The sequence below is a fragment of the Scardinius erythrophthalmus genome, assembly GCF_964197995.2.
Source record: "Scardinius erythrophthalmus genome assembly, chromosome: 2".
NCBI lineage: Eukaryota > Metazoa > Chordata > Actinopteri > Cypriniformes > Leuciscidae > Scardinius > Scardinius erythrophthalmus.
In genome coordinates, this window is record NC_138222.1 from 49,639,824 (window position 1) to 49,657,619 (window position 17,796).

General features: G+C 37.8%; 2 protein-coding genes across 2 annotated transcripts in view; one reads left to right on the plus strand and one right to left on the minus strand.

Moving 5' to 3' along the window:
- The window catches only part of LOC308687382 (uncharacterized protein), a 439,906-nt gene that overhangs the window by 231,111 nt on the left and 190,999 nt on the right, over positions 1 to 17,796 (minus strand). The gene's annotated exons all lie outside the window — the stretch shown is intronic.
- Positions 5,008 to 17,796, plus strand: part of adamts17 (ADAM metallopeptidase with thrombospondin type 1 motif, 17) — a 163,754-nt gene continuing 150,965 nt past the window's right edge. The window contains exons 1-3 of the mRNA XM_081359916.1: positions 5,008 to 5,115; positions 6,725 to 7,071; positions 14,197 to 14,365. Coding sequence (XP_081216042.1) covers positions 5,043 to 5,115; positions 6,725 to 7,071; positions 14,197 to 14,365 — 589 coding nt within the window. The 5' untranslated portion in view covers positions 5,008 to 5,042. The remainder of the gene's footprint in view (positions 5,116 to 6,724; positions 7,072 to 14,196; positions 14,366 to 17,796) is intronic.

Here is a 17,796-nt window from a genome sequence, read left to right on the forward strand (position 1 = left end):
TATTTTCCCCCTTTCAACTAAGAACTTTTTTATTGTGGCACAGGATCACATGGGTAATTATGAAAGAACACCGCACAAAGAAAAAGAAACCCCTTGTAAGATTTAATAGACTGCTCATTGTTTTTGAAGCTCAAAGATCACGTCACACTGGCTGCCCTTCTTCCACCGAGGCTTCATCTGCCGTGCTGCTGAGTTTTACATCTACCTCTGCCTCTATAAAGAACTGAAATTAAATCTCAAGCCTGCATTTCTTGCGAGTGACTTTGAAGAATAACATCTACCCTTGTATCACTTTAACCTCTGGACACTGGAGCTGGGGCTCGGTGGACAGCTGACGTTTTCTTTTTTAGTTCTTAACTTCTTTTACTGTGTCTAAATTGGACGTGTCCAACATTGTGGCTTATTGGTGTTCACACTTCAGTAACATCTTTTTTTTTGTCAATGCAAGTTATTTGCATCAACTTCTGATTGCTGGAGGTCACTGAGTCTCTGCACTGCTGGTTTCTATTTCTATGCGTACTCTGAATCTGCACTCCCAATGGCAGTCTCCACATGGCATTCTGCTCAACTCAAATCACCAGCTATCACTGAAAATGAAGGACTTCCAGTCAGTCAGAGGTTTAATAGTTACCTTCATATGTGTGTGCCACAAAACCAGAAGTGGTTTTATTAAAATAGCTAGTTTTAAAGGTGTTAAAAAGTGTTCACCTTTTAACTTTAATCTTCCTTGCTCCACAAGTCTCAGAATTGAAGAATTGGCTGCCTTTCATTTCATCAATTTGAATTGGCCACACTCCACAGGAAGTTGAATTGGAATGACAGGAAGAGGAATTTATTGAATTGTAATTTTAAAGAAGTGTGAAATGTTTTTCACACTGGTCCGCATAATCTAATTTATTAAATATGTCAATTAAATACACAAATATGAAATATACAAACTAAATGCAAATTTGAATAGAAGGCATTCCATCCATCCATCTGTTTTGATGCTCTGCTGGTGTTTAGTGTAGACACGTTTTCATAAGATATTATGTATGTGACTTAAAGGGGTCATATACATACATGCACTTTTACAAGTTGATTGTACTGAAATGTGTGTTGGCAGTGCCTGTACACAACCATCATAAAATTATAAAAATCCATCCAGTGTTTTTTTTTTTTAATTCTTCTTATGTTTCCCCCTCTCTCAAATCTGTTCGATTTTGTGATGTCACAAAATCGACGCCCCTCCCACAATTCTTGATTGACAGCAGCGTTTCAACACAGACCCGCCGAGTGTTTTCTTACAATACTAATGAGAATTTTTAATTTAAGTATATTACAAACTTTTAATTTAGACCCTAAAGAATCATATTAGCTTGTACAAAAATGGCATTATATGACCCCTTTAAAACTACCTAAGTATATCTGAATGCTGTATGTGGTAAATTTGAGATTTAATGTTTAATATTTCTTATTGACATTTATGAACTGGTTGAATATTCACATCTGTGAGTGACTGATTTGGTGTGTGTTCTAGGCAATTTAATTAGTTGATATGTGTATAAGAGAATGACAAAGAATGAATTGAGATGAATGAGTTCAGGCCTTTGCAATATATATATGTGTGTGTGTGTATGACAAATCATTCTTGTTTCTCTGGGGCGATGCAAAGATCCACAGATCAGCAGAGATGGTTTTGAGAATTTATGTGAGCATTTACTGTTTTCTACACTGAAAAGTTAATGGTTTAATTGAAGGATTTTTTTTTAAATTGTTTAATTCAAATTTTATTGTAATAAATATCTAATATTGATCTAATATTTCAGTATACAATATTATAATGCTTACAATTGGATCTTTATTTAATGTTCATTTAAATAGAAATTTCATGATTTTGTTCTCCCCTATATGTTCAGTGGACCACCAGTTTAAAATGATTTGGGTGAAAGGAGTGTTTTCCCCTTAATTATTATTATGATTATTTTACAATCAATTATATTTTATATGTCGTCTTATAGATATATTTTGCATTTAATGCAACACAAAGAAAACATTAAAGTTGCTCATTTCTATATGAAGAAGTCTTCTGTCCTAACTATTAAATCTCATTTATAAATTTCAAGCAACATGACCGTGAGTAAATGACAACAGAAATGCATTTTAAATTTTTGAGTGAACTGTCCCTTTAAAATCAATGTGTGTAAAGGGCAGTCAAGCAGTGTAATGGCATAATGATGAAACAGAACAAACTGTCTTTTAAAACTTACCCGTACTGAACAAGTTCTTGTCTAGTGTACTGCCTCTAGAGGGAGCAGTTGACCACAATCTTGACCTCTGCAATAAAGCACACAACCTGCACTTCTGCAGTGTCAACTCAAAATGATAACTGCTAAATCATTTTTGGTGTCACAATACTTGCTTTCATTATTGTGCTTGTGTTCATAAATCACTGCTGTCTTGTAAAGTATCTTGTAAAGTCTTTTCCAGGGATGACTGTAAGGATCTGGGCTGTTGTTGTCATGCAGGTGATATTTTGTTCTGCTTAAATATATAAAGAATAACGCTTCTCCTCCTAAACATGATTATCATTAATAGTGTTTGCCAAAGTAAGCATCACCAGTACTGTTGTTCATATAGTCAACATTTGAAGTGGATCAAAAAAATTCTTCAAAGTTATCCTAAGACAAGAACGGTTGTTCAAATTGTTCAAAATTTAGTTTTTTTTTTAAATATTTGTTAGGGTGTTCTGAGTGATTCAGTGATTATCACTGCATTATTACTGCTAGTACACTGTGCATTCAAACTACAATCAGCAGACTTATTTTGCTATAAATTCTGCACACTGTGCTCAGATATCATCATAGCACCACTGTGTCCAGCCTTGATCATTTTGCCATGACCATCGCTCATTACGGGCCACTTGGTTGTGCCAGCGGCCCCGCTATCTGCAGGAAGCAGTAATTCTTCTGTAGTACTTTGGCGAAGAGGAATGAGAAATCAAAGCACTTGAAATAGGATTAAAGCCTCTGCTGACCTACTCTAATGAACTTTATCCACTCACAAGAGCGCCTTTCTCAGGGTACGGACTGCTGATAAATGAGTTTTTCTATTGCTCTTACTGTTGTAAGAGAATCCACAAAATTAACGGAGAGTAGATTCTTACACCACAGGTTTGTTCCGCTCTATAAGAGCATCTCTAGACTGCACTAGGCCTTTTTCCTGTTTTGATACGAGATACGAATTAGTGGTGTTTTCTAAGACAACTGCATAGACACCACATAATGCCCTAGCAACTATCCAGGACATCCTAGTAACTGCATAGCAACTAAAATGCTCCTTTATTTGATTGTTTTAATTGTAGTGCATAATTTTGTATCACAGACTCCCTTATGCACTGTATTTCATTTAATGTACTAAATAAAGGACATTTAAATAATGTTTTGTTTCAGTTTTTTAACTGAATATTAAAACAAGGCGTATTGTAAAGGTCACACATGCAAAACACAAAATGCATTTTTGTGTTTAATCACATGACTTGCACACATAACTCACATAGTTTTGGCCCTTTAATGACTGTATATGGGCTACAATACAATCCCACACCACTGCTTTATCTGTATGTTGACAAACTATAACTTACATTTAAAACAACAATTTTCAGCTAGGCCTATTAAATAGTCATCCAGTACTTAAATCGATTCTCTCCAATAATGTTATCCAGGTCTGCACATGCTCTGCATTAGTAATAATACATCACATCTGTTACTTCTAAAACTGATGAGGCACAATTACAGGCAATGCCAGCATATATGCCACGGAGATGATATCCTCTCATATCCTCCCAGACTGTCTAACACAAAGGGATAGATTTTTTTTTTGTCAGTCTCTCTGTCAGGACGTTATTTGCATTTCTTTATCTATGTGGTTTTGATTATGAAGTGAAATGCGGTTCAAAGTGATTGAAGTTGTTCTTTTAATATACTTGCAAATTACCCTGTGCAGACACTCTTTTATGTGCCGTTATTCTGACTTGAGAGGTTTTCGATTACAACGTGCACTTTTAAGATTCAATGTGGCTGGGGTTATTTATTTAGAGCATAACATTTAGAATTTTTTTTTTTTTTTTAGTTTAATAGAAAGTAAAGGAAATATGATTAATTTACACAGTTGAAAAGTTATTATTGAAAATAATAACTGAATATTATCAATAATATTTCATGTTAATTCTTAATAGTAGGCCTTATTCTTAATTTGACAAGTTGTGGCATCCACAGTAGGCTATAACAATTAACAATAGAGTTTACTATGGTCTATGACTATGTAAAAGGTAGAGAACGCAATCAGTTTATGCATTGCCCTGCTGAAAAGACCATAAGGTGGTTTTGCTGCCCTTAGTTGAATTTAAATGATTTTGCTGGTCTCCTCCTGCCCCGGCCAGAAGGATGAAGCTGTTTGGCTGGTTTAGCTGATTGTTTAGCAAAATACCCAAAACCCATCTAAAACCTAGACAAGCAAACCACCTTAAACTGGTTTGCTTGTCTCTCAGCCATTGGTTGGTTGATTAGAGGGGTTTTGTGAGCTTAAGTTTAACCTGATCATCATTTTGGCAAAGTTGGGAGACCAGCTAATTTAGCTTAGGCTGGTTTAAGATGTTTTTGTTCAGCAGAGAATGTGCCAAAAACCGACAAATGAAAGTTTACCACCGAGTTCTTCTTTACTGTTGGATTTAATACGTTTTATTCACCTAACAGCTACAGGCTGATTTGCCTTTCCCTCTGTTTCAATAGATGTGTGGGACAGCGTGCACTGTCCCGGCCCTCTTTTCAGACTGACAGAACCAATAGCCAATGCCGCTGCAGGAATCTATTTACATAGATCAAATCGACGAATCCGAACGCAGTCTGTGTTTAGAGGCGGGGCTTTTGCCTGAAGTTGAGTTCCCCGTCTGCTGTAATTAAACTTTCTGAAACTTCGCGTCAGTCCGCTGTTGCTGTTCCGCCAGCGCACACTGCCTACTCTCTTCACACAGACTGTTTCTCTACGATATATTACTCTTAATAATGCACGGCAATGACACTCTACTGCTTTTCTTGTCTTTAATTCTCTTTTGCATTGGACTGAAGGCAATATCAGGTAAGACTGCAGCACCTGCGATACTCCTGACAGAAATTCACCATGGTTACCAGTTTCAGGCTATGTACCAATATTACTACAGCTATGGGTGCTGGACAAAAAAAAAAAATAATAATATGGCTGAAATGACCTGAAAGCTTCGACACTTTTCCCGTATTAACTCATTATTTTGCAGTAGCCTAGTCAAGATAACGGCGGAAACTGCGGTTACCATGGTAATTTTTTCGTCTGGATCATTTAACGTGTACGTTCACGTTACTAACCGACGGCGACTTGTCTCCTCGACTTGTTTATCATTTTTAACTGCAAACTGCATATTTTCCCTGCTGCTTACAAAAAGGTTTCAGTCATGTTGTTTCAATTAAGATGAAATTGTTTATCTAAGACTAAGAGCCATATAGAGCTTACCACCCAGGACCCAGGTTACATTTCAAGATGTTGTGTGTCTCAAAAACCAAGTGCGCTACCTACCTAGACAGCTTTTTTGGGCGTCATAATCGGAAAGAAATGTTGTGACGTCACGTGCGCTCCTTTTGGCAGAGTGGATGTTACATCACAAGTGCTGAGAGTGCATGTGAGCTCATGCAACGGTATGATGCCAAAAAGGCTGCCTGGATAGTCAGCTTACTAGAGGTCACATTCTCTGTGTAGTCAACTGCCTATAACTAGACAGTTTTTGGGGGCATTTTAGGCACATTTTAAGATGTTTCTCTTGAATGAGAGTGTCCATGCAACTGTATGTTGCACAAAATGCTGTATAGATAATCATCTTATTAGAGTGCACAAGTCACATTCTCATGTAGGCATTTTAGTATCCATTTCAAATTTTTTTAAGCTTTATCTCTTGCCCGAGCATGCATGTTGAGCTCATGTAATTGTATGATGCCCAAAAAATACTGTCTGTGTAGGCAGCCAGATAGTGTGTCTTCTGTACTCCAGTGAGCTACTTTCCTAGAAAGCACTTTTAGGCATTTTGGGCACAAAAACTCTCTTGGCGAAGAGTTAATGTTACATCACAGAGTGCTGAGAGAGCATGTGAGCTCATGCAACTGTATGATGCACAAAAACACTGTCTAGGTAGGCAGCCTACTTGGTTTTGAGTGTGTGCTTCTTATGGTTCTGTGCACTTCGTTACTTCATTTTTTTAATGAACTGTTCAGTGGTTTCTGTACCCTCTATTTCCATGTTTATTGTTTTAACAACTTTATTCCCCCTTACGTGTATCATTCTTTAACTAACTGCAGACAGACTTGTAAACTAAACTGTAACTTATAAAACTAAAAGTTTTACTGTCTTTAAGGGTTACCACACAACTTAGAAATGTCAGGGGATTTTAAAATATATATTTTTTTAGGTGTGGAAAAGTCATGGAAAAGATTAAAATCTTTTTTTTTTTTTTAATCATATAAATTACGATAGTGAATGTAAGTGTTTCCAGTTATGCTCAGCACTAAAATATTTAATTGCATGAAATTGAGTATAATCCTTATCCAGTAATCGGCTGGAAAGGTCATTGAAAAGTCATGGAAATAGTTTTTTTTTGGGATCTCTGACGTGACTATCCACTTTGCACTGCTTTTCAAATAACAACGTGTTGCATGTCCTCTAGCGCAATCTGCCATGTACGAGACAGATGTGGTCGTTCCGCAGGAGCTGCGGCCAGACGAGGTGCACCTGCTCCAGGGAACCTACAGGTGGAGCAGAGGTCGCAGACGACGTTCGGACCATCAGCAGGAGGACCACCTGTTTCTACGGCTGCCTGCTTTCGGAAAGGAACTCTACTTGCAGCTCCATAGAGACGACTCTTTCCTCGCCGAGGGGTTTTTGATGGAGGAGAGGAGCGAGGAGGGCAGCGTTCAGCATGAGCCTGTTCTAAAGGTTCGGCGCTGTTTCTATACCGGAGCCGTTCTCAATCACACTGACTCTTTCGCCTCATTGGATGCTTGTGGTGGACTGGTGAGTGGAGTTCAAGTTGTTGGGAGATTGTCACTGCTGGAAAGGCATGAATGTGTTTGTTTCAATAACAAGAAAATTAAAGTCCTTTAATTTCCGTTGCCCCCTCTAATTATTGTTACCATAATGCAAAAACCTCACATTCTCATCTATTATATGTATTATTTAACCTTTTAAAAGATTGAGTTTAGTACGATTTTTTTTAAAGAAATTAATACTTTCATTCAGCAAGTGCCAGTAAATATATTTATAAAAGATTTCCATTTCCATTCCTATCAAAAAATTCTGATTTTTTTTAAATAATGAAATTAACAGTTTATAGTGTTTCATGAGCAGGAAATCAGCATATTAGAATGATTTCTGAAGGATCATGTGACCCTGAAGACTGGAGTAATGATGCTGAAAATTCAGCTTTGAAATCACAAGAATAAATTACATTTTAAAATATATTAAAATAGATAATTTAAATGAATAATAATAATAGTTCATAATATTACAGTTTTTATGAGTTGAAATGTGGCATTGACATGTTTTTGTGAGATACATCCGACCACACTTTGAATATGTGGTGGTTATTTGACTTGTGGTTGTGAGCATTCCAGGCCCACCCATGGGAGAGAGGCTGTTTGTTTGAGAAAGAGTTTCCCTGACTTTGGTCCCATTACGGTCATTCCATCCTTCAAACTTCCTTTTGAAATGCCATCAATCAAACTCCTGTAAGGGATGTGGCACTCCATTATCGCAAGCTGTCAATTAATCTGATTAGAGTGCAGGTTTTTTCAGTCATCTTATTGGCCAGGGTTTGTGGTCTTTGATGTATTCTGACCAAACTCATTGATAAACAAACTTAACGGACAACTAGTGACCCATGACCACCCTGACCCATCCCTCTTTATGCTGACTATATGGAAAATGAGCTCATTGTTACTGTAAATGTCCTATCCACATGTGACGAGAAGGGTCAGACATTTTTGACACCTAAAGTGAGACTGACCGTGAGCAGATGTGAACGGTTTTGCAGATAAGTTGAAGATCAGCTGTGTGTTTTAACTAGCCCCATCTGACAGCTGTCAGTGACGCGTGCAGTTCTCTCGCCGCTCTGCTCACCGCAAGGAAATACAATTTTGGATGGTGGAAATGATGTCCTGTTAAAAAAATGTTACCAACCCTAAACTTTTGAATAGTAGTATGCTATCCTAAAAAAGCAAAATATTTTTGGTAACAATGATTTTTTAGCTATTTTTAGGGCCGTTGACACAACTCTGTTTTTGACTAAAAGCTTAAAACGTTTTATGCTTTTTTGTCCGTTCATTTCTACACAACTGTGTCGTTTTGGGGGCCTAAAACCTTGAAACTTTAAAACTTTTGAAAATGGGTTTTAAAGTGCAAGTTTGTGAAATTGAAATTGTCTCTGTGTAAACTATGAAAACACAAAGGTGTGAAAATGGTGACATCATACGCATGTGTATTATGTGTTCAGTGTAAAGGCATGTAGTGTTTCTTTACAAAGAGACATCGCCATCTACTGGCCTGGCATGAATAATATGGCGGTTTTAGTCATTTTCGTGGATCCTTGCAAACGGTGATTGTTTTGACAACGTTGTCGTCTGCAGTGGTGGACAGTAACGAAGTAAATGTAATTCGTTACTGTACTTAAGTAGTTTTTTTGTGTATCTGTACTTTACTTAAGTATTTAAATTTTGGAAGACTTTTACTTTAACTCCACTACATTTCGAAGTCAAATATCTTACTTTTTACTCTACTACATTTTCAAAATCAGTCGTTCCTTTTTATTTATGAGTGGATAAAAACTTAACTGGTCAAACGAGCCACCAATCACTAGCCTACAACGTGCGTGCTTTGTTTTGAACTTGCCTTGGCGCTTTCTGCGTGAACCAGAGCTGTTAAATATGAGAGTTGCGACCATAGACAGTATAAGGTTGCGACACACTAGGCTTGTTCGACTTGAACCGGAGCTGCACAGACCGATCAGTTTATGACATCGCGAGAGTGATTGAAAAGCATACAGAGCCGTCTACTACACTAGTACACTCTAATCGATCTCGCAGTATTTTAATATCATTCGAATGGTCTGTGCAGTGTGCAGCCGCTGTGATCTCGCCGCCGCGCGGTCACGTGATTGCCAATGATTTTAAGCGGGGCAGAGCAATTATTTTATTATAATTACTATTATTGCAGCAATTATCGGTAAATATTGACGCATAATGAGCATTGCTTATTACGTTGACACTAAAATTACTTGCATATAATAGCATTTTTTTTTCTGGGGAGTAGCAGAAACACTGCATTAATACGTTTTGGTGTTTTGGAAGGAAATAGGCTGCTCCCATAACGTAGAAAAAAAAAAAAAAAAAAAAAATATATATATATATATATATATATATATATATATATATATATATATATATATATATATATATATATATATATGTATGTGTATAAATGTGTGTGTGTGTGTGTATGTGTGTGTGTGTGTGTATTTAATGGTATTGTGCAGGTTTATGTGAATGTATCATAACATTAGGATGTTTATAATAGGCCTATTATAACCATAGATGCTCGTGAAAATATATATACAGTAATACTGTAAATGTATTATACCTTATGGGAACAGTCCCCTTCCGTCCAAAATTAAACACACAAAAAATGTATTCAATTCAAAAATATATATAATATAAATATATATAGAGACTAATTAATGTCATTTTATTAATAGATTGATGTGCCAAGAGTGACATTGGAGTCTTCACGTAGACTGAGTTAAGCAAGAGTCTTGTGACAAAAAATTATAATAGGACATTATAGCCATAAAAAAATCATAGTACTTGGATACTTAAGTACATTTGAAGGCAAATACTTTTGTACTTTTACTCAAGTGAATGTTTAAAGGCAGCACTTCTACTTTTACTTGAGTAATATTTTACCTTGAGTATCTTTACTTTTACTCAAGTACATGGTATGTGTACTTCGTCCACCACTGGTCGTCTGAATGCAAAAAAACGCAAAGGAAATTTTTTTCAGTTTTTAGTACATCGTTGTTGTGTAAATGTACCCTTAGATTTAAGGTACATTTTACCCTTAGCCTACATATTAATTGAATTAAGCATATTAGTTATAGTTACCATTTTGGATAAAAATTTTTCCATAGATCTTTTTTTTTCGTTTTTGCCCTTTATCACGATAGGACAGTTAGTTGACAGGAAGCAAAGCTGGAGAGAGAGAGGAGGACAGGACCGGGAAAGGTCCACGAGCCGGGACTCAAACCCGGGACGCCCGAAGCCCAACTGCCCACGAGGCTATTGGCACTGACACAGATCTTGTTGCAATGCATTGTGGGAATCCCTACTCTTGAAGAATGCATATAATGCAACTGTTGATTTTGTGCAAAAGAAGGTTGCTGTCTACGTAGGGAGTTCACTAGGCTTTGAAAAGAGACCTTCAGCACAGAGTCTACTTAGTAACTAAAGTTACTAAACTAAGTAAAGTCTACTAACTTCTACTTAGTAATCTTGTTTAAACAATGTTGAAGTTTGAGAGGACAAGGTTTTCCTGCCTGTTAATGTCATTTCGGACCATTTTTACTGCTCTGTCTCTCCTCGGAGTGTAGCCATATGTAACTGTACTTTGTTTAACCTGGTACATGTGGGGTTTGTCTGTACATGTTGTGATGAAAGCGTATGTTTTACAGCCTCTATGGGCAACTTCCTGTCAGCACTCCCATGTTCTTTTCCTCCTCCACCCGCCTGGGGCTCTATGCACATCTGCCTCACCTCCATCCATGTGCATTTTCCACTCTTTTCTCCAGCGAAGCCTCTGTTGTGCTGCTTGGATGCAGCGTCAATCCGGACCATTCTGCTTGACTGAACGCTGTCTCCGGATTTGATGCTGACTTTGTAGTTTTGGGCCTTGGCAAAAGGAGATAAATTATTATCACATTTCACATCTTTGTGCCCTTGAAGCCACGAGGGGTGGCACGGTCAGATGGAGGGGAAACAAGGCTTCGTATATGGGAGATCCGCAGAGGGATCCGCTATCTATCTATCTATCTATCTATCTATCTATCTATCTATCTATCTATCTATCTATCTATCTATCTATCTATCTATCTATCTATCTATCTATCTATCTATCTATCTATCTATCTATCTATCTATCTATCTATCTATCTATCTATCTATCTATCTATCTATCTATCTATCTACAGGGTGGGCCATTTATATGGATACACCGTAATAACATGGGAATGGTTGGTGATATTAAAGTCCTGTTTGTGGCACATTAGTATATGTGAGGGGGCAAACTCCTCAAGATGGGTGGTGACCATGGTGGCCATTTAGAAGTCGGCCATCTTGGATACAACTTTTGTTTTTTCAATAGGAAGAGGGCCATGTGACACATCAAACTTATTGGTAATGTCACAAGAAAAACAATGGTGTGCTTGGTTTCAATGTAACTTTATTCGTTCATGAGTTATTTACAAGTTTCTGACCACTTATAAATTCATGTTCAGTGTTCAATTGTCAGTGCAACCCTGTTCTCCCACTCTACACACACTGAATGGCCCCCAAGGTCTCCAGATCTGACCCCCTTAGACTTTTATCTTTGGGGTCATCTGAAGGCAATTGTCTATGGTGTGAAGATACGAGATGTGCAGCACCTGAAACTACGGATACTGGATGCCTGTGCTGGCATTTCTCCTGCGGTGTTGCTATCAGTGTGTGAAGAGTGGGAGAACAGGGTTGCATTGACAATCCAACACAATGGGCAGCACATTGAACACATTTTATAAGTGGTCAGAAACTTGTAAATAACTCATGAACGAATAAAGTTACGTTGAAACCAAGCACACCATTGTTTTTCTTGTGACATTACCAATAAGTTTGATGTGTCACATGGCCCTCTTTCTATTGAAAAAACAAAAGTTGTATCCAAGATGGCCGACTTCTAAATGGCCACCATCAGTGTTTCCCCTACAATGTATTAAGCAGCGGCGCAGCGCCGCCGCTGGATTTTCAGCGCCGCTGCAAAATCTTCACATGATCAATAATATCACGACATTCACTACACGTTGCCATAAAAGGAGCCGTTCACATTCACGTTCACATGCACATATCTCAAATGTGGGCGCGCGGCAAGCGCGCTCATAATAGAAGCGACGTGGCGCGCACGTTTTCAGCATGGACAGATCAAAAGGTTTTCAGGCGCGCCTCAGTTCATGGTTGGCATAGCAACGACAGACGCCACGGGAGAGCGAGCAAGCGCTTGTGCAAAGGAGAAAGCGGTACGAACTTTTCTCCGTTGAAGTCTATGGGGTCGCTGTGTCCATTTTTTTTTACTGTCTATGGAAAATATGCCGTCCCGCCCCTCCGTGTTTGGCGATACGGTTTCATTCTCGCGCAGCTTGTTTTAGTAACTTTACGTGCGAGTCTTTTCTGCTCCGTGTTTGCACCGCGCTCTCGGTTCCGAGTGTGTGTGAGTGTGTGTCGGCGCACTGCGCTCTCTGCTCAATGTTCAATGTTCCGCTCCGTGTTTGCGATGCGCGTTCTGCTCTGTGGTTAACGGCCCAAACGCTCCAATCATGTAGCCTACCGATCACGCACTGGAAAAGCAAAGTCCCGCTCAAATAACGTGAAATTTCTCAGTAGTATGCATGGTAAAATGACCTGCTCTGATCACATACTCTGGTAATAATAGCTTTGTATGACTATACTTTATTTTGACAATTAGTCAAAAAATAAATCTGTTAAATCTGAGTATGTTGCATAGAACTGAATGAAGAATAATATATTGATGTTTTATATTTTAATATAGGGCTATTTTCTGTCCAATTTGTGTGGACATTTTTCTCTTTTCCCCATTTTTTGTGTGTTTGATTTAATTAGTGATTCTACATTTAAATATTGATGATTACAAGTTTGGAGGAAATGCAATTAATTGCGATTAATCACAGCAAATTGTGCGATTAATTAGTTATTTTTTTTAATCGATTCCCAGCCGTAATATATATATATATATATATATATATATATATATATATATATATATATATATATATATATATATATATATATATATATATATATATATTTTTTTTTTTTTTATACATAGTGCCCCTTTCTTACATTTGAGCCTCAAAATGTATGTCTCAAAATGTCAATTTCTATCCACAAAACTTGCCAGAAGTCATGGTTTAAGGGGTTATAAAAAAAAATAAAAAATCTTCCGGGGGTGCATGCCCCCGGACCCCCCGCGAGCGGCAGATGTTGGCATCTTGAGGAGTTTGCCCTTCGTTTTGCCCTCACATACTAATGTGCCACAAACAGGACTTTAATATCACCAACCATTCCCATGTTATTACGGTGTATCCATATAAATGGCCCACCCTCTATCTATCTATCTATCTATCTATCTATCTATCTATCTATCTATCTATCTATCTATCTATCTATCTATCTATCGATCTATCGATCTATCGATCGATCGTGGGCCAAAATCCCTCCTGCAGTGTGTGCAAACCTGGTGAAAAACTACAGGAAACGTTTGACCTCTGTAATTGCAAACAAAGGCTACTGTACCAAATATTAACATGGCTTTTCTCAGGTGTTCAAATACTTATTTGCAGCTGTATCATACAAATAAATAGTTAAAAAATCATACATTGTGATTTCTGGATTTTTTTTTTTAGATTATGTCTCTCACAGTGGACATGCACCTACGATGACAATTTCAGACCCCTCCATGATTTCTAAGTGGGAGAACTTGCAAAATAGCAGGGTGTTCAAATACTTATTTTCCTCACTGTATATTACATTATATAATTATACATTATATAATAACATTTTATAATAAAATTGTGGAATATTTTAATGCAATCTATGTAATTCAAATATATTAATTGATATATGGCAAAAAACTAATAATAAGAATTCTTTATAACTTTTTTACTTTTGAAAAACATGACTTTTTTAATATCCTTAATATCTTACTGGACAGTTTTCTGAACATTCTGAACATTCACAGATTGCCTCCAGAGTTACACATTCTATCCAGATAAAGGCTTTCTCATCTGCCGTTATTGATTGTTCCACCTCATGTGTTTTCTTGCAGACTGGCCTGGTTCAAACTGAAGAGGAAAGACTGTTCATCACGCCAGTGGGCCAGGCTGCGGATTCCTTCTCTGGCTGGGAACACAGAGTGATCCGGGAAATACATTCTTCATCGGATGGACCTGCTACTGCTGCAGACAGCAGCCCGAAATTGTGCCAAACCATCCAAGGTGAGACATCGCTGCGCTGAAATGTGGTGGGCTTAACCGTGTCAAGTGTGGCAAGCCCCATTGATTTAGAGGTCATTTTAGTTCAGTTCGTAGCTCTACAGGGATTTAATTTAGTCAAATTGTGGGTGCTAGTGGGAAAAGTGGTCTATTTATGCAGTCAGTACACTGCTGTGGAATAAATGCCCAGTTTAACCTCTTTTTCACCCAGAGACCTTTACGATTTCTATATGCTACACTAGTGTTTCTAAAGTGGATTTACAAGCACACAGATTTTAGGTTGACTATCAAGTGGTTACCCATAGTTCCAAATTTGTTCATCATAAGCTAAAACCTGTCAAATGTTCTTACAAGTGACAGATAAAATACTGTAAATATTTATTGGACATACATCATTTGACATTTTAAAAAGTGGATTTATTTCACTCTCCTAACTATGCACAATTATATGTTTAGTTGCATTTTATTATTTGCATTCAGCATTGCTCTGTAGAAACAAACCTGTGAATCTCTTTTGGGTCACAACTCACCAGTGGTGAACCACTGTGCTTTAGGAGTCTGTTATCATAATCTCACGCTCAGATTCTCATGTGTCTCCCATCTTCCTCTTCCCTCCAGGACCGCTTAAGATTCAAGAGTTGTCAAGTCTGTAAATCAAGTGTTTCATAGAAACCTTTATGACTCCATGTAACTCTTTGATGTCTTCGTCTTGTTAGCAGCGTTGAAAGATATTGGGAGAGAGAAAGCTCCGCTTTTTTGCTCTTTAATGCCTTTATCACGCTGGTAAATGGTGGTAAACTCCTGTTGGAACGTGCTGCTTTGCTGTTGAAATACTACCAGTAAGAAAGCAAGTATTCTGTTGGCCTGCTCGCGTACATTAATAATACCGTGCATATTTTCCAGCCCCTTGGGTTTTTCTTTGCCAGGATTATGGATTTTTCTTGCCGAAAGGAATTCGCATATTTGAAAACGGCCTCTTCTGTTCCCTCTGAGTCTCTGAATGCCTCCAGCATCTGCAGGTTTTCATATTCCGAGGCAGGAAGTTTTGTCTAAGCATATTGCATTATTGGATTTGTAGTTTACCCTTTGAAATGAAGATGCAATTATCCAAAAATCCGGGTTTGTGTGTCCATGTGTGTGGATATATACAATCTTATGGGCCAACCAAAACAATTTATGGAATTTCCAGTTGTACGCTACCCTAGTTCGTGGCTGATTACATTAGATCCAGACTTAAAGTCCCCTTGAACTTTTTGCTTGGTTCAACATCGTTCAAGTCCACTGTTTTTGCTTCTGACTTTGTGTACTATGAATATTACACAACCCGAGGATGAGAAGACCACCGGCAGGCTTGACAAGTAGATTTTTTCCATATGCCAGTATCTGGGAATTTAAGTAACCAAAACCAGTTCATATAGGGGAAAAACGGGAGTTTAAAATGAAAGAAAGGTTGGTGGGTATGCAAGGGTCTTGATATGTGGGTGCGTTTGTGTGTTTCAGGCATGCGGTTGGACTTTAGCGATCTTGTCTCTGCTGTAAAAAAGCTCCAGGTGCATTAGCGATGCGGTTTCCCCCAGCACCTGGTGTCTGCAAGTCAGTCAGTCAGTCAGGCGATAGACCAATAGGCGAAAAAAGTGCCAGATTCGAGGGGAAAATTCTTTCCTCTGCACTCATGTCTGTCGGAGGCCTTTCAGCTGGCCTGCCAGAGTCTTCTCTCTCATTTCCCACCAGTGTTGGGGAAGCTGCTTCGAAACCTAAGCTTGCCAAGCTACAAGCTGCTCATAATTTAAAGTAGTTCAGATACAGTCAGGTTAGCCTTTTGATAAAATAGTCTGTTCCACATCCGGCGTGATTTTCAGTAAAATGTGTTCATAAAGTGGTACAAATTTAACTGATGTTATTCTTATGTGATTGACATTTGACATTGTGAATGGCATCTTTATCTGTCGTTTTTTTATTAAAGAAATAGATAAATCACGTATTATTGTGATTGGAAAATGCATGACTGTTATACACATCCCGGCAGTAATTTTGTTAAGATTTTGTGTAATGCTTTTATTTTAAGGGAATTGCATATTTTTTGAAAACTGTCCAAACACACAGATCCTCTTTAGACTTACAGTAGAAAGGAGCAAAAGTTTGTCTGATAATTGACGACCACAGTTGCTAAGGTCAGTAATGTATAATGTATAAAAACATAATGTTCTAAACAGGCTCGACAGTAAGCCTTGTCATGTGCTTGTCCTTCGGACATGTAAATTGGTCATTCACTTGCCCTAGTTGCTTGTCTGGTGTAAATATATTTTTTTCTGAAGCAATATTCTCAGCTTTTGTGATATTTACAGCAAGGCATTTTCCACTGATCTTTTTTAATGTATCCTTCATCTTTCATTTTAAATTCTTAAATTTGATCAATAAAAGAATAAAAAGACACTATAGGGCTGTTACCAATCAAAATAAATCATCTACGATGAAAAATGACAACTGCATTAAATAATGTCATGAGATTATTTAAAATATTTTTTTTAATATACAAATAAAAAATATTGGGAAAAAAATGAACTTTTAAACATGAAACTAAACCACCAGTAGGTGTCAGCAAGTGACCATCTTAATGAGTGAATCATTGAGTCATTTAGACGATTCGTTCAGATGGCTGATGCATTCAATCTTTGACTCAACCGATTCGTTCAAAACGCTGAATCATTTAGTAATGAAACATGGGTGAGTTTTGCTTTAAGATGCGCTATTGTTCTGCTGTGATCTTTGTTTTGAACTATTTTCGCTGCTGAAATAGAACAAAAACAGTCAATATTGTGTATAAAATGTAAGTACTAATGTAATGTAAAGTACTTGTTTGTACTTGTTTATAGCCTGGGTTTCTCCATGCTGCCTTGCGCGCAGCGCGATTTTATTCACGCTGCTAGGCAGCCTGGATTCCATGGACCAGATTTCCCCCTCAAAAAGGGAACCAATCACAGAACGGGGAGGGAGCAGCAAGACGATGACGACGTCTATGCGACACACCGAAGCAGTTTGTTTATATCTATGGATCCAACATGGCATCAGATGCAAAGTTACCTTTCGATGCAGCCTTAGATAGTGTTCTAATTAGTTTAGAACGCAAGTTTATTTCGTCTTCTTCCTCGTCGAATTTCTGTCGCTCTACATACGTCATCTGGTATAATTGAAACGATTGGCTATGAGCTACATACAGGCGCATTTGATAGACATTCGTAGCGCCCAATAAACGGCTCTGGGCATTCGTAAACCACGCCTCAAATACGAGAAAATGAACATGTGGTTCCCAGACCACGTCTCAATGAGAAGAGGTCTGACATTAGCCAGGCTAACTTGTTTATTGAAATGTAGGAAATCAGTGTCACATTTTCAATCGTGATGGTATTCAGGAAGAGATCACCCACTCTTGGTCG